Source organism: Scyliorhinus canicula, chromosome 19 (assembly GCF_902713615.1).
Source record: "Scyliorhinus canicula chromosome 19, sScyCan1.1, whole genome shotgun sequence".
Classification (NCBI taxonomy): Eukaryota; Metazoa; Chordata; class Chondrichthyes; order Carcharhiniformes; family Scyliorhinidae; genus Scyliorhinus; species Scyliorhinus canicula.
In genome coordinates, this window is record NC_052164.1 from 101,250,952 (window position 1) to 101,263,781 (window position 12,830).

The 12,830-nt window shown below is 43.3% G+C and overlaps 1 protein-coding gene across 1 annotated transcript in view; it reads left to right on the forward strand.

Moving 5' to 3' along the window:
• Positions 1-12,830, forward strand: part of sorl1 (sortilin-related receptor, L(DLR class) A repeats containing) — a 203,277-nt gene that overhangs the window by 36,406 nt on the left and 154,041 nt on the right. The window contains exon 2 of the mRNA XM_038779169.1: positions 328-444. Coding sequence (XP_038635097.1) covers positions 328-444 — 117 coding nt within the window. The remainder of the gene's footprint in view (positions 1-327; positions 445-12,830) is intronic.

Genomic DNA, 12,830 nt, shown 5'->3' on the forward strand with positions numbered 1-12,830 from the left:
CAATTGAGAGAGATTCTATTTTACTTGCTGGTAATGGGTTTATACCTTCTGCATATTTTTGTTGTCTTTGAGTACAGCACAAGTCTTTTTTTTTTAACAGCTGAAATATGGAATAATTTTTGTACTTGACTGACAAATGTCTCAAATTCTGTATTTACAATAGGAGACACAAAAACATTGGTACATTATAAAGTGTTATTAATTGAGCCTATTTTCTGTTTGCAAGCTGGTGCTGACATCTGGCAATATTTGTAATGCAACTGCATTGTCTTTTTACACCCTCCTGTACTGATTAATTATTAATGTTGCCTCATGATTTTATTGTAGGTGAACCTCAATGATTCTCACAATCAAATGGTTGTCCACTGGGCTGGAGAAAAAAGCAAAGTAATAGTGGCACTTGCTCGGGACAGTCCAATCTTACAGGGACCTCACACCAGTTCTGTAAGTAAATTATTTTAAAAAGTCAGTTTTGGATTTCAAGATGGTCTGTGTTACCAATGATTACATTAAGATTATAGTCTGGAAGAACACGCAACTTCCTGACATCAATATTTAAAAAACAAACAAACTATGAAGCAGTAAATGCATTATTTATAATTCGCTCCAACTCAAAATTGTGACATCTTGGCGCATTTAATTACATTCATATTAAATCCTAGACTAAGGCTTTTTTTTGTATACATTTGCATGGATTGTCGTCAAATCATATCTGGTTCGCAAATCACCTTTGGGTAAGGATGACAGACTTTCTTCCATAATCTGGTCTATACCTGTATGGCTCCAGACTAACAGGCTTCATGAAAAGGAAATAGTGTCTGACGTTTAGTAGTGGTTTTTCCAGGTCTCAACCAGAATAGATAGAGGGGAACCAGTAGATATGTTGTGTTTGGACTTCCAGAAAGCATTCAACCAGGTAATCTCCGCAGGATGGTTGGGACTGGGAACTAAACCTACCTGGTTATAAAATTTATAGGAGGGACAGAGTATATGGTCGAGGGGGTAGAGTAGCCTTTGCTGATTAGAAATACTATCACTTCAATGGTGAGAGGGATATAATGAGGGGAGAGCATCCAGTGGAGACCATATGAGTGGAACTGAAGAACAAAAAAGGATCTAAAACTGTAATGGGCGCTTTGTATCAACCCCCTGGTGGCAGTTCTGGCATGCTAGATTGTGTGAAGGATTCTACCAGTGTCTGCATGGGTCTTGCCCCCACAACCCAAAGATGGGCATGGGAGGTGAATTGACCACACTAATTTGCCCCTTTGGGGTGTCGGAGGATCCGGGAGTGCAAGAAGCGAAAGAAGCCGAAGTGTTGGCCTTTGCCTCCCTGGTAGCCCGGAGGCGGATCTTGCTAATGTGGAGGGAATCAAAGCCCCCGAGCGTGGAGACCTGGGTTAGTGATGTGGCTGGGTTCCTCAGACTGGAGCGAATAAAATTTGCCTTGAGTGGGTCCTTGCTGAGGTTCTCCAGGCGGTGGCAACCTTTCCCTGACTTTCTAGGGGAGTGGTAAAATGTCAGCAGCAACTGGAGGGGAGGGGAGGGGGGGGGGGGGGGGGGGGGGGGGAAATTGTCTATTTAATGTATATTTGAGTTTTGTATAATAGCCACATAGTTTTGTTAAATATTTTTCATTTATTTTTCTGTTATGTAAAAATTCTGGTTGAAAAAAGCTTTAATAAAAACAATTAAAAAAAAAAAAAACTAAGGTGGTAGACCACAGAGCTGAGGGCAAATTATTGACATGGTTAGGAAACTGGTTGAACTATTAAGGGAATAGGGATAACCCTGGAAATTACAGGCCAGTTAGTCTTACTTCGGTGGTAGGCAAAAAGGGTACTGAGGGATAGGATTTCTGAGCATCTGCTTGATTAGGGGTAGTCAGCACGGATTTGTGAAGGGTAGGTCTTGCCTTACAAGTCTTATTGACTTCTTTCAGGAGGTGACCAAGCATGTGGATGAAGGTAAAGCAGTGGATGTAGTGTACATAGATTTTAGTAAGGCATTTGATAAGGTTCCCCATGCAGAAACCAAGGAGGCATAGGATAGTGGGAAATTTGGCCAGTTGGATAACGAACTGGCTAACCGATAGAAGTCAGAGAGTGGTGGTAGATGGCAAATGTTCAGCCTGGAGCCCAGTTACCAGTGGCATACCACAGGGATCAGTTCTGGGTCCTCTGCTGTTTGTGATTTTCATTAACAACTTGGATGAGGGAGTTGAAGGGTGGGTCAGTAAATTTGCAGATGATATGAAGATTGGTGGAGTTGTGGATAGTGAGGAGGGCTGTTGTTGGCTGCAAAGAGATATAGATAGGATGCAGAGCTGGGCTGAGAAGTGGCAGATGGAGTTTAACCCTGTCAAGTGTGAGGTTGTCCATTTTGGAAGGACAAATATGAATGTGGAATACAGGGTTAACGGTAGGGTTCTTGGGTTGTAGAGGAGCAGAGAGATCTTGGGGTCTATGTTCATAGATCTTTGAAAGTTGCCACCCAAGTGGATAGAGCTGTGAAGAAGGCCTATGGTGTGCTAGCGTTCATTAGCAGAGGGATTAAATTTAAGAGTCGTGAGGTGATGATGCAGCTGTACAAAACCTTGGTAAGGCCACATTTGGAGTACTGTGTGCAGTTCTGGTCGCCTCATTTTAGGAAGGATGTGGAAGCTTTGGAAAAGGTGCAAAGGAGATTTACCAGGATGTTGCCTGGAATGGAGAGTAGGTCATACGAGGAAAGGTTGAGGGTGCTAGGCCTTTTCTCATTAGAACGGAGAAGGATGAGGGGCGACTTGATAGAGGTTTATAAGATGATCAGGGGAATAGATAGAGTAGACAGTCTGAGACTTTTTCCCCGGGTGGAATAAACCATTACAAGGAGACATAAATTTAAGGTAAATGGTGGAAGATATAGAGGGGATATCAGAGGTAGGTTCTTTACCCAGAGAGTAGTGGGGGCATGGAATGCACTGCCTGTGGAAGTAGTTGAGTCGGAAACGTTGGGGACCTTCAAGTGGCTATTGGATAGGTACATGGATTATGGTAGAATAATGGAGTGTAGATTAATTTGTTTTTAAGGGCAGCATGGTAGCATTGTGGATTGCACAATTGCTTCACAGCTCCATGGTCCCAGGTTCGATTTCGGCTTGGGTCACTGTCTGTGTGGAGTCTGCACATCCTCCCCGCATGTGCGTGCGTTTCCTCCGGGTGCTCGGGTTTCCTCCCACTGTCCAAAGATGTGTAGGTTGGGTGGATTGGCCATGATAAATTGCCCTTAGTGTCCAAAATTCTATGATTAACCTGGGACAAAAGTTCGCCACAACATCGTGGGCCGAAGGGCCTGTTCTGTGCTGTATTTCTCTATGTTCTATAACTGCGATAAAATTGGCAGGAGGTGACTAGTGGTGTACCACAGGGATCTGTGTTGGGGCCTCAGTTATTCACATTATTTATTAATGACTTGGATGATGGCATAGAAAGACATATATCCAAATCTGCTGATGATACAAAGTTAGGCACCATTGTAGACAGCCTAGATGAGAGCATAAAATTGCAAGGAGATATTAACAGACTAGCTGAATGAGCAAAATTGTGGCAAATGGAATTTAATGTAAGCAAGTGTGAGGTTATCCATTTTGGACCAAAAAAGGATAGAGCAGGGTACTTTCTCAGTGGAAAGAGGCTGGGTGCAGTGGATGTCCAAAGAGACTTTGGAGGGGGGGGGTTCAGGTGCAGAGATCCTTAAAATGCCAGGAACAAGTGCAAAATTAATCAAAATAGCTAATGGAATGCTACATTTTATATATGAGGTTATGCTGCAGTTGTATAAAACCCTGGGCACCACAACCTTGGCCTTGGAGGGAGTGCAATATAGGCATACAAAAATAGTACCTGGATTATAGGGGTTGAATTACAAGGAGAGATTAAAATTAGACCTGTTTTTGCTAGAATTTAGAAGGCTAAGGGGTGATTGATTGAGGTATTTAAAAAAAATAATTCTTGGGATGTGAGCATCACTAGCTGGGCCAGCATTTGTTTCCCATTCCCCTAATTGCCCTTGAACTGAGTGGTGGGCCATTTCAGTGGGTGGGTCAGTTGAGTCAACTGAAGCGCGGTGTGGATCTGTAGTCACATGTTGGTCAGGCCAGGTAAGGACAGCAGATTTCCTTCCCTGAACGACATTAGTGAACCAGACTGGCTTTTACGACCACCGGCAATGATTTCATGGTCATCATTAGACTTATAATTCCAGAGTTTTTAATTTGGATTTCGCCATTTGCCAGGGTGGGATTCGAACTTGGGATCCCAGAGCATTAGCCCGAGTCTCTGAATTACTAGTCCAGTGACAATACCACTACGTCACTGCCTCCTATATTCAAGATATTAACAGAGAAAGATAGGATGGATAAAGATAAACCATTTCCAATGGTTAGAGATTCTAAAACTAGGGGGCATAGTCTAAATATTAGGGTTAGACCATTCAGGATAGATGTCAGGAAAAACTTCTTCACTCAAAGGGTGGTAGAGATTTTGGAACTCTCTCTCTTCCACTAAAGTTGAAAATATATCGGTTAATTTTAAATCTGAGACAGATGGATTTTCGTTGAGCAAAAATATTAAGGTGTATGGGCCAAAGACAGGTTATGGAGTTAGATCACCGATCAGCCATGCTCTCATTGAATGGTGAGACAGGCTCGAGGGGCTGAATGACTACTCCTGTTCCTATGGCTTTGAGGAAGGGAGTTGATATGCTGGAGCCAAATGCAGCCAACAGATAAAAGGTGGAAAAGCAAGTTGCGAGGGATACAAATCATTTGCAAAAATATATTGGTAAGCTAAGTGGGCAAAAAAAGTTGGCAAATGGAGTTTTAATGTGAAGTTAATTTTGGAAGGGAGAACAAAAGAACAGTATTTAAATGGAGGAAAGAACAAAGAAAATTGCAGCACAGGAACAGGCCCTTCGGCTCTCCCAGCCTGCGCCGATCCAGATCCTTTATCTAAACCTGTTGCCTATTTTCTAAGGTCTACTTCTCTGTTCCCCACCCGTTCATATATCTGTCCAGATGCATCTTAAATGATGCTATCATGCCTGCCTCTACCACCTCTGCTGGCAAAGGGTTCCAGGCACCCACCACCCTCTGCATAAAAAAACTTTCCACGCACATCTCCCCTAAACTTTTCCCCTCTCACATTGAAATTGTGACCCCCTTGTAATTGACACCCCCACTCTTGGAAAAAGCTTGTTGCTATCCACCCTGTCCATACCTCTCATAATTTTGTAGACCTCAATCAGGTCTCCCCTCAAACTCCGTCTTTCCAATGAAAACAATCCTAATCTACTCGACCTTTCTTCATAGCTAGCACCCTCCATACCAGGCAACATCCTGGTGAACCTCCTCTGCACCCTCTCTAAAGCATCCACATCCTTCTGGTAATGTGGCGACCAGAACTGCATGCAGTATTCCAAATGTGGCCTAACCAAAGTCCGATACAACTGTAACATGACCTGCCGACTCTTGTACTCAATACCCCATCCGATGAAAGCAAGCATGCTGTATGCCTTCTTGACCACTCTATCGACCTGCGTTGCCACCTTCAGGGTACAATGGACCTGAACTCCCAGATCTCTCTGTACATCAATTTTCCCCAGGACTCTTCCATTGACCATATAGTCTGCTCTTGAGTTAGATCTTCCAAAATGCGTCACCTCGCATTTGCCTGGATTGAACTCCATCTGCCATTTCTCTGCCCAATTCTTCACTCTATCTATATTTCGCTGTATTCTCTGACAGTCCGCCTCGCTACCTGCAACTCCACCAATCTTAGCATCATCTGCAAACTTGCTCATCAGACCACTTATACCTTCGTCCAGATCATTTATGTATATCACAAACAACAGTGGTCCGAGCACAGATCCCTGTGGAACACCACTCGTCACCTTTCTCCATTTTGAGACACTCCCTTCCACCACTGCTCTGTTTTCTGTTGCCCAGCCAGTTCTTTAACCATCTAGCTAGTACACCCTGAACCCCATACGACTTCACTTTTGCCATCAACCTGCCATGGGAAACTTTATCAAATGCTTTACTGAAGTCCATGTATATGACATCTACAGCGCTTCCCTCTTCAATTAACTGTGTCACTTCCTCAAAACTGCAACACAAAGGGGCTTTGTTGGGGGGGGGGGGGGTGGTTACATGCACACAACACAGAAAGCTAGCACACCGATGCAGCAGGTAATCGGGAAGGCTAATGGAATGGTGGCTTATCTCTAGGGGGAGTGGGGAAGTCTTGCTGCAAACTGTACAAGGTACTGGTTAGACCGTATGCTGTGCTGTGAGCAGTTTTGGCTCCCTTATTTAAGGAAAGATATTATTTCATTTGGAGGCGTTTCAGAGAAGGTTCATTAGAATGATCCCCAGTGTGGAGCAAAGTTTGAGACCGGCTCCTCATTGGAATTTAGAAGAATGAGGGGTAATCTCATTGAAACAAAGAGGGGCCTGACAGGATAAATGCTGAGAGGACATTTTCCCTTGTAGGAACGTCTAGGACCAGAGGACAGAGTCTCGGGATAAATGGGGGTCAATTTAAGACTGAGATGAAGAGGAATTTTTTCTGAAGTTTGTGAGTCTTTGAAACTCTGCCCCACAGAGTTGTGGGGCAGAGTCCTTGTGTTTTTAAGGCTGAGATAGATACATAAATTCTTGGTCAGTAAGGAAATCGAGGGTTACGTGGAAAGGGCAGCAAAGTAGACGTGAGGAAGGTCTGATTAGACACTATCCTATTGAATGGCGGAACAGGCTAGATGGGCCAGATGGCCAACTCCTGTTCCTATTTCTTACGGTCATTATGGTTGACTCTTGGCTGCCACCTCACTTGACCTGGAAAGCCACTTTGTTGTGTTCAAAAGGGCAGTTTGTTTTCTCAAGGGCATTTGGGGGTTGGCAATAAATGTTTCCCCTGTGAGTGACACCCCATCCTGTCAATTAATTTTTTGGAATTAGGAAGAACTATTTCTGAATGTGTGGAATTTTATGCTGCCATGTTTATTGTTTTATGATACATTATGAAACTTTCCACTTGGCAGCACTGGGTGTCCCACTGCAGTAACTACAGCAATTCAAGAAGATGGCACATTGCCATCTCCTCAACAGCAATTGGAGATGAACAATAAATGATGGTCTTTGGGGGTGGTGCCCACATCTCATAAACATAGAACATAGAACATAGAACACTACAGCGCAGTACAGGCCCTTCGGCCCTCGATGTTGCGCCGACCTGTGAAACCATCTGAAGCCTATCTGACCTACACTATTCCATTTTCATCCATATATCTATCCAGTGACCACTTAAATGCCCTTAAAGTTGGCGAGTCTACTACTATTGCAGGCAGGGCGTTCCACACCCCTACTACTCTCTCAGTAAAGAAACTGCCCCTGACATCTGTCCTATATCTATCACCCCTCAATTTAAAGCTATGTCCCCTCGTGTTGGTCATCACCATCAGAGGAAAAAGACTCTCACTGTCCACCCTATCTAACCCTCTGACTATCTTGTATGTCTCTATTAAGTCACCTCTCAGCCTTCTCCTCTCTAACGAAAACAACCTCAATTCCCTGAGCCTTTCCTCGTAAGACCTTCCCTCCATACCAGGCAACATCCTAGTAAATCTCCTCTGAACCCTTTCCAAAGCTTCCAACATCCTTCCTATAATGTGGTGACCAGAACTGCACGCAGTACTCCAGGTGTGGCCGCACCAGAGTTATGTTCAGCTGCAGCATGACCTTGTGGTTCCGAAACACAATCCCCCTGCTTATAAAGGCTAGCACACCATATGCCTTCTTAACAGCCCTATTAACCTGGGTGGCAACTTTCAGGGATTTATGTACCTGGATGCCGAGATCTCTCTGTTCATCTACACTACCAAGAATCTTGCCATTAGCCCAGTACTCTGCATTCCTGTTACTCCTTCCAAAGTGAACCACCTCACACTTTTCCGCATTAAACTCCATCTGCCACCTCTCAGCCCAGCTCTGCAGCTTATCTATGTCCCTCTGTATCCTATAACATCCTTCAGCACTATCCACAACTCCACCGACCTTTGTGTCATCTGCAAATTTACTAACCCATCCTTCTACACCCTCTTCCAGGTCATTTATAAAAATGACAAACAGCAGTGGCCCCAAAACAGATCCTTGCGGTACACCACTAGTAACTGAACTCCAGGATGAATATTTGCCATCAACCACCACCCTCTGTCTTCTTTCAACTAGCCAATTACTGATCCAAACCGCTAAATCACCTTCAATTCCATACTTCCTTATTTTCTGCAACAGCCTACCGTGGGGAACCTTATCAAACGCCTTGCTGAAATCCATATACACCACATCAACAGCTTTACCCTGATCCACCTGTTTGGTCACCTTCTCAAAAAACTCAATAAGGTTTGTGAGACATGACCTACCCTTCACAAAACCGTGTTGAGTATCGCTAATCAACTTGTCCTTTTCAAGATGATTATAAACCCTATCTCTTATAACCTTTTCCAACATTTTACCCACAACCGAAGTAAGGCTCACAGGTCTATAATTACCAGGGTTGTCTCTACTCCCCTTCTTGAACAAGGGGACAACATTTGCTATCCTCCAGTCTTCCGGCACTATTCCTGTCGACAAAGACGACATAAAGATCAAGGACAAAGGCTCTGCAATCTCCTCCCTGGCTTCCCAGAGAATCCTAGGATAAATCCCATCTGGCCCAGGGGACTTATCTATTTTGACATTTTCTAAAATTGCTAACACCTCCTCCTTTTGAACCTCAATTCCATCTAGCCTGGTCGACTGAACCTGAGGCATTTAATGCTTCCCCTATCTCCTCTGATTCCACACACAACTTTCCACTACTATCCTTGATTGGCCCTAATCTTACTCTAGTCATTCTTTTGTTCCTGATATACCTATAGAAAGCCTTAGGGTTTTCCTTGATCCTATCCGCCAACGACTTTTCGTGTCCTCTCCTCGCTCTTCTTAACTCTCCCTTTAGGTCCTTCCTGGCTAACTTGTAACTCTCAAGTGCCCTAACTGAGCCTTCATGTCTCATCCTAACATAAGCCTTCTTCTTCCTCTTGACAAGTGCTTCAACTTCCTTAGTAAACCAGGGTTCCCTTGCTCGACGACTTCCTCCCTGCCTGACAGGTACATACTTATCAAGGACACGCAGTAGCTGTTCCTTGAAAAAGCTCCACATTTCGATTGTACCCATCCCCTGCAGTTTCCTTCCCCATCCTATACATTCTAAATCTTGCCGAATAGCATCATAATTGCCTTTTCCCCCAGCTATAATTCTTCCCTTGCGGTATATACCTATCCCTGCCCATTGCTAAAGTAAACATAACCGAGTTGTGATCACTATCACCAAAGTGCTCACCTACATCTAAATCTAACACCTGGCCGGGTTCATTACCCAGTACCAAATCCAATGTGGCCTCGCCCCTTGTTGGCCTGTCTACATACTGTGTCAGAAAACCCTCCTGCACACACTGCACAAAAACTGACCCATCTATAGTACTCGAACTATAGTATTTCCAGTCAATATTTGGAAAGTTAAAGTCTCCCATAACAACTACCCTGTTACACTCGCTCCTGTCAAGAATCATCTTTGCAATCCTTTCCTCTACATCTCTGGAACTATTCGGAGGTCTATAGACAACTCCCAACAGGGTGACCTCTCCTCTACTGTTCCTAACCTCTGCCCATACTGCCTCAGTAGACGAGTCCTCAAGCGTCCTTTCTACCGCCGTAATACTTTCCTTGATTAACAATGTCACACCCCCCCCTCTTTTACCATCTTCTCTGTTCTTACAGAAACATCTAAAACATTTATTTTAAAAAAAGGTTTACTGCATGATTGATTTGGAGACTATTGTGATAGTTGCGCTGCTAACCCTGTCTATTTTCAGAAGTTGGGAGATATAAGAACTTGACCTTGTTCAGGTGAATTTGTTATTTTTACAAATATTTTGGTTTGGGAAGCTGTGTAATGTCAGTTGGTGCATGCAAGTCCCAACATTAGCTGCTGGATTGGTTAGACTGCTTTTTGTTTTGCAGAGTTGTTGCTCTCATCAAATGTGCAGCTGCCTGGAAGAGTTGCACAACTGATGTATTACAAATCCTTCCTGCAAGGTGCTTTGGTACAAATTGGTATGGCCCAAAAAGCAGTGAATCGTGGCCACGTATGTTTTTTGAGCCTAAAAATTACGAAGAAACGATTTTAAATATCAGGAACAGACTAAAGTGTAAAATCAATTATTTAAAGACTAATTTGTGTTCCTCCCTCCCATCCAATTCTTGATTCACAGCTATTTCTAGGGTGTTACTTGTACGTCCCTTTTATAATGAAGACTAGTGCAAAATACCATATCGATTACATACTCCAAATATTTTCATGGTCCTATACTACATGGTCCTATATTTGTAAACTCCAAGCATAAAAAAATTCTTAAAAGGTAACATTAATCCATTAGCTGAGAAAATAATCCTGATGCCTGTACTTTTTACTGGAGCTTTACAAATTTATCACCTTGCAGTTTAATTTCAGCAATTTAAAAAAGAAACTATTCCACTCCTAGTTGTGATATAAAATTTAAACTTCATCATAGTGGTCATGGTAAACAGCTAAGATTCCAGTGGCTCAGTCAGGCAATGTACCAATCTGGCTTTGTTGATTGAGATGTTGACAGGATCGCCAAGTTTCTCTCATTGAGTCTGTTGAAATTTTGAAAAAGAGCATATTGGACAAAAGTTTTCAGGCCTTTTTGTTTTGCAGAGTTTTAAAATAAGTACCCAATTCTTTTTTTCCCCCAATTAAGGGGCAATTTAGCGTGGCCAGTCCACCTACTCTGCATATCTTTGGGTTGTGGGGTGAGACCCATGCAATCACAGTGAGAATATGCAAACTCCACACAGACAATGACCCGGGGGTCGGGATTGAACCTGGGTCCTCGACGCCATCAGCTAACCACTGCGCCACTCTCCTTTTGTCGAGTTAATGTAATGGGGGTAACTGAATTCTCACTTTCAGTTTGCTTCAAACATGGCCTGCTTTTAGATACCCAAAGTATAGTATTCTGGGACCCTAGTATTCAGTGGCTTTGCATAGACATGAAATGAAAAAAATGAAAATCGCTTATTGTCATCAGTAGGCTTCAAATGAAGTTATTGTGAAAAGCCCCTGGTCGCCACATTCCGGCGCCTGTTCGGGGAGGCTGGTACGGGAATTGAACCGTGCTGCTGGGCTGCCTGGGTCTGCTTTAAAAGCCAGCTGTTTAGCCCAGTGTGCTAAACCAGCCCCGTGTATATTTGATTTGCATTTGGAGAGTTTGTAATTTTTGTGGGAATTTGGCTTTGGGAAGAAAATTACTGGTGACTTTACAAAATCAGTTTGTTGCTCGTTATGCTTTCCCTTAATTTGCTCTGTTTTACTTACCTTTGCTCAAGAGTTGCCAGGTATCTTTTTTATTACCGCCACAGGGTTCAAAGCCAAGTACTGATCAATGACTCGATACACCAGTTAGTAAGTTTGAAATCAATACTCATTTATTACACACAGTCAATTATTACCCATGCATAAACTCTACTCGCTAAACTACAACTACTACTAAAAGCCTATAATTAGCTTCGGGTGGCCCACTCAGTCAGAGGAACAATGGCCGTTGTCCGGTTCTGATACTGCTGGCTTCGCACTAATACGGAACAGTAGCTAGGAGCGTCTATCTCGTAGCGTGCGTTGACCTTAGACTTACTTGGTTGGTGCTTGGCGGCCTCTCGTCGCTGAGAGCCAAATGCCAAGTTGAAGATGGAGAGGAGTCGGGTTAAGAGAAGAGGGCGAACTGACCTTGGGGACTCTGTTTTATAGCCCCCCAGGGGTTTCGCGCCCTTCTAGGCGGACCCCGGACTTGGTCCCAATTACTTGGACCATGTCCCAATCGTTCGTATTGATTTTCTCCAATACCGGAGTTGTTCCCTGATCATTGGGCGGGCCCTATGTGACCGTTGGCCTGCTAGCTCCCACTAGCGCCGGGGAGTCTGTCCTGGTCTCGATTGTTTCAATGTTTCCTTTTTGTCCCCGGAGATAGCTCATTAATATGCTAATGGGTATCGGTTTCAGTTCTGTCTGGGTGCTGCAGGTCCTAATACACAGGAAACCTTGCATCTGCTTGTTTTCTCTAGTGCTGTCCATTTTTCCCTGCACTCTTTGCGAGTGTCCATTTTGGAATCGGGACGTGGCCACCCCAGGTGGCTACAAGTTTAAGACTACTTTCTTGTACAGTATACTATTTTTAGCAGCCAGTATGTTTTTATGGGCGCTTTCAGGCAGGTGCAGTTGTGGAGGACTCTAAACTTGGAAATTTTCTCCATTGCTATATCTCTGCTATCAAGTACAGATTGTGCACAGCAAGTGTATAAGTTTCAGTTTTAAATATTTTGAACACCTAGGCACTAGTCCTGTGATTCTATTATTTTTACGTGTTTGTATTTTCCACTACACTCTTGCTAAATTAACCAAATTGATATTATAACCCCACAGAAGGCAGATTTAAATAAGAAATTAAACTCGTATATGCTCACAAAGTAGGAATTAATCATCACGTCTGAATGTATAACAAATTGGAAATTAGCAGTTTTGTGCAAATTGTTTTATTTATCCCTTCAGGAATTCTTGTGAAAAGTGCTGAAAGCTCAGATTGTACTTGAGAATCGGAGGACTAATGTAAAATATGTGGATTATTTTTGATCTTAAATTCTGTAGAATCGGAGGACTAATGTAAAATATGTGGAT